At 53.5% G+C, this 14,592-nt stretch overlaps 1 protein-coding gene across 7 annotated transcripts; it reads left to right on the forward strand.

Annotated features, from left to right (window-relative positions):
* The first annotated feature begins 1,884 nt into the window (after positions 1 to 1,884).
* PORCN (porcupine O-acyltransferase) lies at positions 1,885 to 13,876 on the forward strand. 7 transcript variants are annotated; one of them, XM_008272575.5, is made up of 15 exons: positions 1,923 to 2,075; positions 2,785 to 2,957; positions 4,165 to 4,357; positions 4,776 to 4,819; positions 5,183 to 5,364; positions 5,455 to 5,585; positions 5,701 to 5,718; positions 6,928 to 6,942; positions 7,045 to 7,170; positions 7,336 to 7,436; positions 8,471 to 8,547; positions 8,658 to 8,721; positions 8,854 to 8,939; positions 10,576 to 10,686; positions 13,445 to 13,876. In XM_008272575.5, the coding sequence occupies exons 2-15, from the start codon at positions 2,822 to 2,824 to the stop codon at positions 13,544 to 13,546; spliced, it is 1,386 nt and encodes a 461-aa protein (XP_008270797.1). In that variant the 5' UTR covers positions 1,923 to 2,075; positions 2,785 to 2,821; the 3' UTR covers positions 13,547 to 13,876. The 7 variants fall into 7 exon arrangements, with proteins under 7 accessions (XP_017205188.1, XP_008270797.1, XP_089180433.1 ...); XM_017349700.3 differs by having other exon boundaries at positions 1,961 to 2,075; positions 4,236 to 4,357; XM_089324307.1 differs by lacking the exon at positions 8,854 to 8,939.
* Positions 13,877 to 14,592: the final 716 nt, after the last annotated feature.

Raw genomic sequence — 14,592 nt, forward strand, 5'->3', positions numbered from 1 at the left:
GAGAGAGGTCTTCCATCTGCTGGCTCACTCTCCAAGTGGCTGCAACAGCCAGGGCTCAGCCAAGGGGACGCCAGGAGCTTTATCTGGGTCTCCCACACCGGTGCAGGAGCCCAATCACTTGCACCATCTTCCATTGCTTTCCCCAGGCCATTAGTAGGGAGCTGGATTGGAAGTGTAGCAGCTGAGACAGGAACCAGTGCCCATAAAGAATGCCGGTGACGCAGGTGGCGACTTTAGCCACAATGCCAGCCTCTAGTCGTTTTTTTTTTTTTTTTTTTTAAGTTTCGTCAGATAACTCTTTCGTTTTTGGAGGGAGGGGGTAGGGGAGGCAGAAAGACAGATCCAGCTCCCACGTCCTGATTCACTCCCAAAAGGTCCACAAAGATAAAGATTGGGCCAGGTCAAAGGTGAGAGCCAGGAACTCAGTCTAGGTCTCCTGTGCAGGTGGCAGGGACCCAACTACTTGAGCCATCATCTGCTGCCTCCCAGCATATATTAGCAGGAAGCTGGAATCTGAAACGGAGCCAGGACTGGAACCCAGGCACTCTGACATAGAACACAGGTGTCCCAACTGGCAGCTTCACCACTGGATCAAATGCCCAACTCTGAATCACCCAGTTTTAAATGCCTGGTGGTGCAGCTAAGGGAACTCCTTCTGGTCCAGGTCGATTCCACTTGAGTGTGTTTGAAAACTGCGCGAAGAATTAAAATGAAATCTAATTCATAAAACCTGTGACCTGTTAAGGAAGGGAACGAGGATTTGTGTATCTAGCCTGTGTAATTATATATTCTAAGATCGGTATTTTTCATATGTAACACACGCATATTAAACTAAAACTCCGTTTAACTTTACGTTAGCAATTGGTCTTAAAAAAGCGAGGTCTGCCTTTCAAATAAACGTATAAATCTTAAAAAAAAAAAAAAAAGCGAGGCATTTCCCTTGCATTGCATTGCACAGAGCCGCTAATCCCATTCTTTTGTTTAGCAGCCCAGGCCACGCAGGCAGGTGTTTATCTGATCAGAACCCGTTTTCCTTTGCTCCCCAGGTTAGGGTGTAAGTCCACCTCCTTCTAGGTTTGCGTCTGCCTTCCACATCTTAGCGCACCTTTGGAAAAAACAGGCCATTTACCAGGCTAGGAACAAAGTAGAGTTGCCCTGAAGCTGCAGGGTTGGGTGGGTAGACAGTAGGTGCTGCGTAAATCGTTAGTGTTGGTGCAGATCGAGCTCAACGCAAAACTGCATTGGGGCCACGGGAAGTGCTTTATAAATGCTCCCTCTTTAAATGTTCCTTGTAAGTCTCCTCCTGGCTCACTGCAACACTTCACTAATTGCCGGGGTCACCTTCATTGCAGGGTCGAGTCCGTTGAGGGATTAAGCCGGTAAATCAGTTCAAGATAAGCCAAGTGCTCAGAGCTATCCCCCAGGGGAAGCGTAGGCGCCTAATTTTGGTCCTAGGTGACACATCATTGCCTATACATGTTCCTGGCCCCTCCCTGGGGTGTGGAGGGTTGAAAATTCCTTCAGTTCCCTGAAAGGATGGCAAAGGAGAGACCTCCGTTTATTTTCCCATCTGTGAAACGGAGACGCAACCGTGTGGAAGGGGACGTGCTCGGGTGAGCCTTTGGAGGCTAGGAGGCTTGCCCCTTATCCTCCCCATCCCGGTGTCCGAGGAGTTACAATTTGGCCATTCGGAAGTTTGTTCTGGAGCAGACAGCAAACCTCCCGACACCGACATTCGGGGACTGGAAGGGCAACAGGCCGGAAAAGTGCGGGCGCGAGCGCTGCGCGCGCCGACGTCCTCCCGCGCCCCGCGCCCCTCAACTCGACCGCTCCTCCTCCCCTCGTTCCTCACGCTCCCCTCCTCCCGGACCCCGCCCCGCTCCCGCTTTCCCATTGGCAGAGCCGGCTGCCCGGCCGCCCCGGGATTTAAAGGGCCCGCTCGCCGCGCCGCCCTGGGAGCCGCTGCTGGTCCCGGCCTTGCGGCCTGCGGGGGAGGCTGCCCGGAGGAGGCGGCGACGGTGGCAGCGGCGGCGGCGCATCCCAGGCCCCCAAGAGCACGTCTGCCTTCCAGCCAGGTAAGGCGCCAGGAGTGTGCGCACACGACTCCCCGGCTCCCGTCCTTTAGCCGGCCTCCCCGCGCGGACCTGAAGCGAGTGTCCTGGGACCCCGTCCCCATCACCTTTCCGACTCCCCCATGCTGTGTCCCCTGCCACCACCTCCACTTCCCTGCAGTCCCCCGGCCTGGGCCGGGCTTTGTTGGCGGCTTCTCGCTGGGTGGGGGTGTGATGGGGAGCGCGGGGGATACAGGACACCCCCCATATCCATACAAGGAGAGATGCACACGGCCCCCAAGTGTCACAGAATCCCCCTGTGTGCCCTCCTCACAGAGCTACTCTACCTTGGAAACCAGGAAGGGCCCCCCCCCCGTATCCCACCCCCAGCCCCATCTGCTCTAGGGGCCTAGAATGTACACCATGGGATCATCATCGGACAGGACTGTTCACAGCGTTCCCGAGACACAGGTCCCGCATTCACTGCAAGTCACAGCTGTGTGTGTGCGCGCGCGTGTGTGTGTGCATCCAGAACCACCCCCCACCCCCACACACACCCACGCACAGCTGGTGGCTCAGTCTGATGCACCTGACGCTCACATCTTCCCCCAGACCCTCCAGCACCATCTGTGGGTTCCGCACCCGCAAACTGAAATCTTAAGCGCTCAAGTTCAGCCCTTGAGCAGGATCTGCTCGTGGACATTCTGTTCCCTCCGTGTTCCGTCTTTGGCAGATCTATCCATCTGTCCATCCAGCCGCGGGGGTCCGCAATGGCTACCTTCAGCCGCCAGGAATTTTTCCAGCAGCTACTGCAGGGCTGTCTCCTGCCTACCGCCCAGCAGGGCCTTGATCAGATCTGGCTGCTCCTTGCCATCTGCCTCGCCTGCCGCCTCCTCTGGAGGCTTGGTAAGTGCCAGCCACCCCATGTGCCACCAGGCTAGACCATGCCACACCTGCCACATTCATCCATACCAAGCCACACCTTACCCTGCCACGTCCAACCATACCAAATGAGATCCCAACATGTCTGGCCCTACCACATCCCACCAAGCCCTGTTCCAACACCCCACGTCCTACTCTCTGCAGCCACCCCATTGCCACAGCACGCCAAGCCACATCCTGCCATAGCAGGCCATGCCCTTCAGTGTTCCTGCAGTCTTAGATTCTGAGAAGTTGAAGTCCTTGGATCTTGGGATCCTGAAATACCTCCATCTCCCATGGTGTAAGATTCCATAACAGGATGATGGAGTCCCAAGGTGCCCTAACCGTGTTGGGAGTTTCTGACAAACTGCAATTCTCACATTTTTGGCTTCCAGGATGTTGGCAATTTAGATTTCTGTAATCAGGGCAGGATGAAATTTCTAGATTCTCGGATGTTTCGGCAATTGTAAGCAGGCCTGTATCCAAATAAGATTTCAAGTCCCCGAGGTTCCTTCAGGATGCTGCGATTTCTGGAAATCTGAGAGTCAAAGGTTCTATACTTTGTTTTTATTTCATTTTAAATGAATGTTTTATTTTTTCCCAGGTCTATTATTTTGAAATATTTCCAAGCTACTGAAAAGTTGAAAAGTAGTATACTGACCACCCATATACGCATGACCAGATTCTCCAACTGTCAACATCTTGTCACAATAGCTCGTTCTTTCTGTCTGTCTGTCTGTCTAGCTATCTATCTACTTCCCAAATCACTTGAATAACCTGCTGACATCAACACTGCACCCCAAATCCTTCAGTGTGTGGCTCCAAGACCAAGGACATCCTCCCCCACGACCACAGCCCCAGCTGTCACCCCCTAAGAAAAGTCCTCTGAATGCAATAATGCTATCTGATGAAAACTGACAGTTGTCTTTTTCCCATGGTTCCCCCAAATGTCTTTTAGAGAAGCCCAGGCGCCCTCTGCAGCTCCCCACCTGCACTGCTCTGGGCCCCCCACCAGCCGCACCACGTCCGCACCTCTAGGGCTTTGCCCCGGCTGTGCCCTATGCCCAGGCCATCCTCCCCTTCCTACCAGCCCACCAACCTTCCCTTTCTTGTTCTCTCTCTCGCCCTCTCTCTCTCTTTCCCTCTTTCCCTCTCTTCTCTCTTTCTCTTTCTCTCTCCCTCTCACCCGAAGGGCTGCCATCCTACCTGAAGCATGCAAGCACCGTGGCAGGCGGGTTCTTCAGCCTCTACCACTTCTTCCAGCTGCACATGGTTTGGGTCGTGCTGCTCAGCCTCCTGTGCTACCTCGTGCTGTTCCTCTGCCGGCATTCCTCTCATCGCGGCGTCTTCCTCTCCGTCACCATCCTCATCTACCTACTCATGGGGTACGGGCATGCGTCCTCATCGTCATGCTGTTGGTGGGTGGGTCCCCAAGGGTCCTGATGCGGTTGCCCAAGATGGTTGGGGGTGGGGTGGGGCATGAAGGGGTCCCAGGAGAAGGAAGGGAGTCTGGGAGGACCATTTTCCTATGGGGAGGTACAGAGTAGGGAGTGTGGTGTGGAACATTCCCGAAGAAGAGACAATGGAAGAATTGGCCTTAAACAAGTCTGCACTAGTCAAGGAGGGCGTGGGCTCCCCCTGGAGATGGGAGCCTGTGAGCATTATTGCTCATGAACTTGTGCAGGGCCCGGGAAGGCAGAATCCTCTAAGCACCTGGGTCTCCCCATTTTGTGGGCTCAGACGCCACGGGGGTCCTGGAGCCAAGAACGGCGCCTGTTTTTTTCTTTCTCCCCCCTCCCCCAGTGAGATGCACATGGTAGATACCGTGACATGGCACAAGATGCGAGGTAGGTAGGCAGGCCCCTTCGCTGCCCCAGCCCTCCTGCCCCTTTCTCAGCCCCCTGACTCCCCCACCCTGTGTCTTTCCTCCGCTTCTCTTCACCCACCTCTTTGGACATGGAGGCCTCACATTGCTCTAGCATCTGTGTCTGTCTCTACCACGCTTTCTCCCCCTGAGTCTGTCTGGCCCATCTCACTTTTGGGCCTGAGCTCTTGGCTAAGGGCGCCTGCCTGTCCTGGGTCCACTTCCCCACCTGCCTCTCTGACCTGTGCCCATCTAGCCATCATTGTACCCCCTTCCCCCTAACCGCCCCTCACCTGCTGCTGACCTGCTCTGTGCCCTTCCACTTGACCATGGATCCCACACATAGGGGCCCAGATGATCGTGGCCATGAAGGCGGTGTCTCTGGGCTTCGACCTGGACCGGGGCGAGGTGGGTGCAGTGCCCTCGCCTGTGGAGTTCATGGGCTACCTCTACTTCGTGGGCACCATCGTCTTTGGGCCCTGGATATCCTTCCACAGCTACCTACAGGCTGTCCAAGGCCGCCCACTGGTGAGGTCCTGGGTGGACAGGTGGGCAGGGACCGTGGGAGCTTCCAGGGGGTGATGCTCACAGAGTCTTGATCTCCCCCCAACCCCACAGAGCCGCCGATGGCTGCAAAAGGTGGCCCGGAGCCTGGCGCTGGCCCTGCTGTGCCTTGTGCTGTCCACTTGCGTGGGCCCCTACCTCTTCCCATACTTCATTCCCCTTGATGGTGACCGTCTCCTTCGCAAGTGAGCACAGCCTTTGAGGCCCCTGCCCGGCAGTCAGGGGGTTGGGTAGTGATCTGGGGTCTCCCCAACTCTGAGCCTGTCTCTTAATGCTTCTGTCTGTCTTCTATTACTACAGCAAGAAACGCAAAGCCAGGTAAATGAGGGCAGATGCTGAGGGCAAGTGGAGCTGCCTGGGGGATGGGGACCAGAGCCTATGACCAATGGCTTCTGGAAGTCTGAGTCTGTCCATATGTCTACCCCTGCCCCATGACTAAAAGGACACTGAGTGTCTCTCGGTGGCTGCCTGTTTGGCTCTGTGACTCCGTGTGTGACTGACATTGCGACACATTTTGTGTGGCTGGCTGTCCATCTGTTCAGCTGTTTCACCATGGAAACAGTTACGTGACCGTAATGGGGGAGGGACAAGTGACTAACCTGTCTGTGACTCTGGCTAGAGGGAGAGATGTGCGGGTTGGCCGCCTGTTGGCCCCTGATGCCCTGAATGTGAGACCCTGAGTTCTGGTGGGTTAGCTGTGCCACTGTCAATGAAGGGATATGTGGCTATCCCTGGGTAACATAAATCTGCGTGGCCAAAGCTGGTGTGCCTAGAACTCTGGCCAGGAATGGGTCTGACCGTGGCTTGTCGAATAGCTGTCTGTGATAGACCCTGCTGTGTGTGTGTGTGCCTTCTCTGACTGCTTGGTGATGTCCTGCTCTGGGGCCATGACCGACTAAGTCCCTGTACCTATCGGCAGAACCAACCGTCTGCTTCTGCTCTGATTCCCTACTCACGGCTGCCGGTTATATGCGATGCTGAATGAGTCTCCCAAAGGTCAAGGGACTTGACTGGTGTCACCCAGCCAAAGAGCCCGGCACGAATCCCAGGACTAATTTCTGAACCGATGCTTTTTCCAGGGCGAGATGCTGCCTGTTTTTCACCATGTCTGATTGTACAACCGACAGAGTGTGTGCGTGTGTACTGGTGTTTCACGATCTCGGTGCTCACGACAGGCTTTTTCGACTGTCTTATGGTCCCTGAGGCAGGTCAGAGAGCTGCGAGGTCTTTGTGTCTGGCTGTGTGGCTGTTCGAGGGTGCAGGGCTGCAAGACTGGGCCTGGCCCGAGCCGGGGCTGGCTGGCCGTACAAGGCTGCAGGGCCATGCCGTATTGTAGGACCACACAGGCATCTGTTTGAGCCGCATGAGACTAACAGCCGGGCGATGCGTGTCTGTGTGTGACCCTCATGGTCTACCCATTTTTGCCACCGCATTTCTGTCTGTCTTGTCTGTGGCTAACTCAGGCCAGCCTCCATGGCCTCTCTCTGACTCTCTGTTCTTTCTTCTCTGCTGCCTTCCTGACCCTAGGGGCACCATGGTAAGGTGAGTCTACAGGGGCAGAGCTGGGGATGCTGCCACGTGGTAGGGGGGGTCACTCCAGGGCATGGGCATCATGCCCCCTCTCTCTTGCCCCTTCCTCCCCAGGTGGCTGCGAGCCTATGAGAGTGCCGTCTCCTTCCACTTCAGCAACTATTTTGTGGGCTTTCTGTCCGAGGCCACGGCCACGTTGGCAGGGGCTGGCTTCACCGAGGAGAAGGATCATCTGGAATGGTGGGGAGGGCTTGGGGGTCCCCTTCCCCCCCCCAGGGTACTGCCTACAGGAGATGCAGGGAGGAAGGGGGTGCTCCCGGCGGGGGAAGGAATGGCCCAGACAAAAGTGTGGCAGTTAGATGGGTTGAGATGCCAATGTGGTTGGCATGTCTCTTTTGCCCACAGGGACCTGACGGTGTCCAAGCCAATAAATGTGGAGCTGCCACGGTCAATGGTGGAGGTTGTCACGAGCTGGAACCTGCCTATGTCTTATTGGCTGAATAACTGTGAGTCACCAAGTCACCACTCCAGGGCAGCTGGTAACCTAGGCCCTTTCCAACACTGACTGGGCACCTACTGTATACTAGCCACTGGAGATGCAGCAGGGACCAAACACATCTCTGTCCTGGTGGAACTTGCATTTTGGGCGGTGGAGGCATGGGGAGAGCAGATCATAAATGAGAGAACAAATGCATACTCGTTCAGGTGGTGATTGGTGGTGATGGTAAAAAAAAAAAGCAACTAAGAGCAGGTAAAATTGATCTAGGAGTGCTGGCAGGAGTGGGGGCAATGGTGGCAAATTTAAATGAATTTAGTTAGGGCAAGTCTCACTGAGGACTTGACATCTGAGCAAAGACCTGAGGCAGGTGAGGGAGCAAGGAATGCAGCTAGGATGGAGAGAAGAGCGACAGATGGAGGGAACAGCAGGTGCGAAGGCCCCGAGGTAGGAGCTTGCTTGCTGTGTGTAACAGCAAGGTCAGTAGGGCAGGCATAGAGTGAGCAAGGGGACCAGGGATAGGAGGGAAGGTAAGTGAGGTCGTGTAGAGCCTTGTGGACTACAAGCAGGACATTGACTTTTTTTTGTTTTCTGAGATGGGAGCCACAGCTAGGCTCCGAGCAGAGGAGGGTCGTTGGGCTGATGTGGGTTGTAACAGGATCCCGCTGGCTGCTCTGAGGACAGAAGCAGCAAGGAGGCCTCTGCAGGAATCCAGGCTAGTGACGATGCTGGCCACAGTGCACATGGAGAGGAGAGGTCAGATCCTGGATAAATTCTGCAGCAGGTGGAACTGACATGATTGCTTCAGAGTCTGGATATGGGAGTGGGGGGAGGGGGGAGGGTGACTCCAAGATTTTTGCCCTGAGGAAGTGGAAGAATAGAGTTAACATTGACTGAACTTGGGAGGAGCAGGTCGGGAGGGAAGCCACCTCAGGGCAAGTGAGGCTGGGAGCCGCATCAGGGCTTTATCCTGGGGGTTCCCTAGCCCCGCCTGAGGCCCTCTGGGAGTGGCAGGGAAATCTTCATCTCCATCTTCCTCTCCAGATGTTTTCAAGAATGCTCTCCGCCTAGGGACCTTCTCAGCGGTGCTGGTCACCTACGCAGCCAGTGCCCTCCTGCACGTGAGCGGGGCCGAGGGGGATCAGGGTGAAAGCTGGGAGGGGGTGGCCTCCTCTTCACTCGCCTCACTGCCCCTCCCCCGGACCTCCCTCCCCGCCCCCTCCCCAACCAGGGCTTCAGCTTCCACCTGGCCGCAGTACTGCTGTCCCTGGCCTTTATCACCTACGTGGAACACGGTGAGTGAGCAGCGTGAGCGCAGGGATGGTGGGGGGAGGGGGTGGAGGTGGGCTGGAGGGAGTGTGGCTGGAGTCACCGCCCTCTGAGGCTAACCTGAGGCCCTTCGCTCCCCACCCCACCCCCCACCATAGTCCTCCGGAAGCGCCTAGCTCGGATCCTCAGTGCCTGCGTCTTGTCTAAGCGGTGCCCGCCTGACTGTTCACACCGGCATCGCTTGGTGAGGGCTCAGCCTGGGGCCACTTTGTGCCCCACATGGCCCCTCAGTAACATTGCTTCTGTTTCCATCTTGCGTCTGTCTCAAGCTACCCAGCTTCCTCTCCTCATGTCTGAGCCATCCCCATAACCTCACCTCTACTCAGTAGCTTCCATTCACTGGGCACCTGCTGTCATCCACATACTGGGCATTCATTCCTCCAGGGAGCATGCGCTGAGCACCTGCTGGTTCCAGGCACTTTTCTAGGTGCTGGAGACTCAGTTGTGAACAAAACAGGCTCAAGTCCCAGCCCTGTGAGACAAACATCTTAACAGGAAAGACAGTGAACATAGGAAGTTCGTAAATTCTTTTTTTAAAAAAAGATTTATTTATTTACTTGAAAGTCAGAGTTACACAGAGAAGGAGAGGCAGAGGGAGAGAGAGATGTCTTCCATCCACTGGTTCACTCCCCAAATGGCTGCAACAGCCAGAGCTGTGCCAAGAGCTTCCTCTGGGTCTCCCACGTGGGTGCAGGGGCCCAAGGATTTGGAGCATCTTCCATGGCTTTCCCAGGCCATAGCAGAGAGCTGGATCAGAAGTGGAGCAGCCGGACTCGAACCAGTGCCCATATGGGGTGCCAGCACTGCAGGCCACAGCGCCACCCCTCCTGTGAATTCTAATACTAGTTTGTTCTGTGGAGGAGAGCTCGAGAAAGTACATGGAAGAAAGGGGAGGATGGATAGGAGGGCTTCTGTTTTGAACAGGAAGGTCAGGGGTGGAGGTTTGGCTCAGTGGCTAAGACGAGATGGCCACATCTCCTAAGTGAGTCCCTGAGTTCCATACCCTGCTCTGCCCTTGACTCTAGCTGGAGGCGGCAGCCACGGTCCAAGTACTTGGGCCCCTATCACCCACATGGGACACTTGGATTGACTTCTGGCTCCTGGTTTCAGCCCAGCCAGCCCAGCCCTGCTTGTTGCAGGTGTTTGGGGAGTTAACTAGCGCGATAAGATCTGCTATCTCTCTCTCTCCCTTTCCTCCTCCCGCTTCCCCCTCCCCTCCCCCGTCCAGTAAGTGAGTAAGTAAATAAGTTCACCAGGGAGGTCAGTCTGGGAAGCCTTCCTGCTGACTTCTGAGTTGTTTTATTGAGGGGAGCACCCCAGGCAACAGGAACACCCAGAGTAACACCGGCCTCCAAGTTTGGGCCCCTGTGGCGTAGTGGGAGGCATGAGCCCTCTAGGTCATTTGGGGATGGGTTTTTGTTTTGTTTTGTTCTTCCTGTTTGCCATAAAAAAATACAGACCACTTCGCATTTGTGTCCCACCTGACAATCAGAGGTCATCCCCATACCCCGCAGCTGCCAGCCCCCACGGCTCTTGCTCCTCTGCCTGAACACGTGCCTCTCCCCCGAACCTGACCCTGACACCCTCATTGATAACAGCACCCTCACTCTTGGGGACCTTTGAGCATCCCTAACAGGTTTCCTGAATCATCCTTCCCCCCGGGCACCTGCATTCCTGGAACTCACTCTCACCGTGTGTGTGTGTGTGTGTGTGTGTGTGTGCGTGCGCGCGTGCGCGTGCTCATGTGTGCTCCCTCTGCAGCTGGAGGGAGGGGCAGTCTATCATTCAGCCACCAAGTGTATCCAATCTGTCCCCCACAGGGTGTGGGGGTTCGAGGCCTAAACTTGCTCTTTGGGGCCCTGGCCATCTTCCACCTGGCCTACCTTGGCTCTCTGTTTGATGTTGATGTGGACGACACCACAGAGGAGCAGGTGAGGTGGGGCCCTGGACAGGGGGACATATCAGGGATGGCGCTACTGGCTCTTGGGGACCATGAAGACCAAGGTGGGGAGGTGGAGGCTGGAGCTCCTGGGACCCTGGGATTGGGTCTCTCAGCCAGTGCACGATGCTCCTCCTTCCTGTTGTCCCTCTGGTTGAGTCACACTGCCAGGGTATTCTATTTGGGAGAAGTGAGCAAAATCTGTTTACTCGTTCTCCTTATGGGATTCATCCAATAGAGAGGGAGTGCAAAATCCAGGCTTTCCTTCTTGTAAATTAAGTATGAGGGGACTTCAGAAAGTTTGTGGAAAATGCATATTATGAAAAAAAAACTGTACATGGATTGCACAACGTTTTTGCACCAAAATAAAATGCATTTTAATCCCATTTTTCCACACACTTTTTGAAATATCCTCATATTTTATTTCATTTTCGCTTAGGAAGAATTGGCAAAATTTCTTTCTTTTTTAAAAAAGTTCTATTTGACTCAGGTTGAGGGTGCAAACTCTGGATTCTGCTACTTTAAATTTGTACGTCAAAATCTCTACACTATTTTTGCTCATCAAGTGTGCAAATTCCAGATCGTCCTCCTTTTTAGGCTAAGAATACTTTTTTAAACGATTGTATTTATTTATTTATTTATTTGATAGGCAGAGTTACAGACAGTGAGAGGGAGAAACAGAAAAAAGGTCTTCTGCCCGTTGGTTCACTCCCCAATGGCCACAATGGTCGGAGCTGCACCGATCCAAAGCCAGGAGCCAGGTGCTTCTTTCTGGTCTCCCATGTGGGTGCAGGGGCCCAAGTGCTTGGGCCATCTTCTTCTGCTTTCCCAGGCCACAACAGAGAGCTGGACTGGAAGAGGAGCGGCCGGGATTAGAACCGGCGCCCATATGGGATGCTGACAGCACAGGTGGAGGATTAACCTACCGCGCCACAGCGCTGGCCCCTAACAATACTTTTTTTTTTTTTTTTTTTTTTTTTTTTTTTTTTTTTTTTTTTTACTTGAGAGTCAGAGTTACACATAGAGAGGAGAGGCAGAGAGAGAAAGGTCTTCCATCCGATGGTTCACTCCCCAATTGGCCGCACCGATCAGAAGCCAGGAGCCAGGAGCCTCCTCTGGGTCTCCCACGCAGGTGCAGGGGCCCAAGGACTCGGGCCATCCTCCACTGCTATCCCAGGCCATAGCAGAGAGCTGGATCGGAAGTGGAGCAGCCGGAACTAGAACCGGCGCCCATATGGGGTGCCGGCGCTTCAGGCCAGGGTGTTAACCTGGTGTGCCACAGCGCCAGCCCGCCTAACAATACTTTTAAAAGTACAGTTCAAATAAACAAAACAAAAAAAAAAGTACTGTTCAGGCCGGCGCCATGGCTCACTTGACCAATCCGCCTGCAGCGCCGGCACCCCGGGTTCTAGTCCCAGTTGGGGCTCCGGGTACTAGTCCCAGTTGCTCCTCTTCCAGTCCAGCTCTCTGCTGTGGCCCAGGAAGGCAGTGGAGGATGGCCCAAGTGCTTGGGCCCTGCACCCGCATGGGAGACCAGAAGGAAGCTCCTGGCTCCTGGCTTCGGATCAGCACAGCGCCGGCCGTGGCGGCCATTAGGGGAGTGAACCAACTGAAGGAAGACCTTTCTCTCTGTCACTCTCTCACTGTCTACAACTCTCTCTCTCTCTCTCTCTCTCTCTCACTGTCTAACTCTGCCTGGCAAAAAATAAAATAAAAATAAAATAAAATAAAAGTACAGTTTATTCATATGACTCTCGCAGAATCCATGATTTGCTTCACCTCTGGTTAAGTTTTTAATTTTTAATTGAAAATTAAAACTTTATTTTGCCTTAATTCTATTCAGGTTGAGTGTGCAAATCCGAGTGTTGCTTCTCTTGAAATAAACTTTGGGTCCATTTTTATTAAAATATTTAAAATAGTTAATGCATATTACATGATTCAAAAAACAAACAATATTCCAGATACTCAGAAAACAATGTTGCCCCCATGCGCTACCCCCTGCCCTTTTACGGGTAATCACTTTTATTCATTTTATAAAAATATCTTCCCAAAATTTAAGCATATCAAGCAAATATAAAATTAATTCATTTATATTAATTAATTCCTCTCGTCCTGTGTTGACCCCAAAGGTAACACATGTGTGATAATTGTCCTGCAGTTCTTGGAAATCTTCCATGTCAGCTTATGGAACATCCTTGTTCTTTTTTTTCACTGTGAGGCTGTAGCACACCTTAAGTTGTCCCTTAGAGTGCGCACTCAGGTGATTGCCGGTCCTCCCCTATTGCAAATTCCTTTGCACAACGTGTGAACAGGCTTGTGCAATCGCTGACACAGGATGCCTCTCAAAGCTCCTGGACACGTTCGCTGGTTCTGTAGGAGCGAGATTATGAGCGAGGCTGAGCATCTTGTTGATGAACCATTTGTTTCCCCCATTAGTGGGATGGATGCCCTACTACGCCTTTGGTAATTTTTGCCCTTTAAAAAAAAAAAAAAAAACGATTTCTAGGAGCTCTTTATATATTAGGGAGATGACGGGTCAGAGAGTAGGATTGACTTGTCTTCTTTTGAAAATGATTTTTAAAGAAGAAAGCAAAAACTATGTGTGGTCACGTTTCAGATGCACCCAGGTCCTTCTAGGGGGCCTTACCTAGGCTACTATGGGTCACAGAAATGTCCCTGGGCAAAGGATGGGTTTTGCTGAGACCCTGTCTGTCCTTGCTGAGTGGAACCATGATCTTTCTCTCCCACAGGGCTACGGCATGGCGTACACTGTCCACAAGTGGTCAGAGCTCAGCTGGGCCAGTCACTGGGTCACTTTCGGATGCTGGATCTTCTACCGTCTCATAGGCTAAGGCATACAATCCTCTTAGCACCCTCAAGACCCCTCCTTGGGGTGCCAGCTCCGATGGAGGATGAGGGAAGGCCCTCTCTACTCCCTTGACCCCACTCCACCCATGATCCCCAACACCCCTACACACACACACACACACCCACACACACACCATTCCCATGCCTGTCAATCCCCACCACACCACAAGGCGGGCAGGGGGCTGGTCCCTGCTGGGGCCTAGGGGTGGGGGATACTTGGGAAAGCAAAGAGGGGGAGATCCAGGGCCTCCCCGCCTACCTTCTCCTTTTTTATATTCAGTTTGTTATTGTCAAATAAAAGTAGGCAACATCAACAGGCTCTTTCTTCACTGCTCAGAGGGGAATAGCAGTAAGGAAGGGGCGGGGTGGGAGGGGAGCAGCATGGATAAAGGGCTGGGAGCCGGAAGCCATGAAGAGGGAGCAGACTGTAATTGGTTCGTGGTTAATTTGTGATTTTTCATGGTTGGATGATGAGCCTGAGGATGGACAAGTCCTGATCCTGTTTGATTTGAGTGGCGTGGGGACAGGTGGTGCCAGTGGATATCAGAGAGGCTTGATACTAACTGGTGTGAAAAACAGAGATCCTCATTCAGACTGGGGCAGGGAAGAGGGAAAGTAAGATATTGGTCCTTAGAGGACTGAGTCTTGTAGGCTGTAACTGGATGCCAGGGCTAGGATGGGGTTGGATTCTGACCGATTGCTCAGTCTGGGTGCCCACTGGTTTAAGGTTATGGCATTCTGATTGTTTCTTTAGAATTAGCACATTTGAGTCTCCATGCCGATTGGTCAGCGGGGCTGAAGGGCCTGGGATCTGATTGGTTTTCTGACTTCAAGTCGGGAGAGGTGAGGATGACTGCTGGTATTCGGACAGAGTTCTGAGTGCTGAACGACTTGGCGGGCTGCAGTGTACCGGATGTATGTGATCTGCCTGTAATATTAAGTTTCCTTGCATTAATCTGGGAACTGATGGGTTGCTCAGTGTAGAAAACAAGGGCAGAGTTGAAAGGACTGCGCTCGGCGAATTGACCAG

The sequence above is a fragment of the Oryctolagus cuniculus genome, chromosome X, assembly GCF_051225735.1.
Source record: "Oryctolagus cuniculus isolate XC-2025 breed Fujian yellow rabbit chromosome X, ASM5122573v1, whole genome shotgun sequence".
In the NCBI taxonomy this organism is placed as follows: domain Eukaryota; kingdom Metazoa; phylum Chordata; class Mammalia; order Lagomorpha; family Leporidae; genus Oryctolagus; species Oryctolagus cuniculus.

Bases quoted from the DNA above. Each gene is read 5' to 3' on its own strand.
- PORCN (XM_008272575.5), top strand. From the start codon at position 2,822: ATGGCTACCTTCAGCCGCCAGGAATTTTTCCAGCAGCTACTGCAGGGC. The intron at 4,358-4,775 runs GTACGGGCATGC...CCCCTCCCCCAG, and splicing joins CTCATCTACCTACTCATGGG to TGAGATGCACATGGTAGATA. The intron at 7,171-7,335 runs GTGGGGAGGGCT...TTTTGCCCACAG, and splicing joins GAGAAGGATCATCTGGAATG to GGACCTGACGGTGTCCAAGC.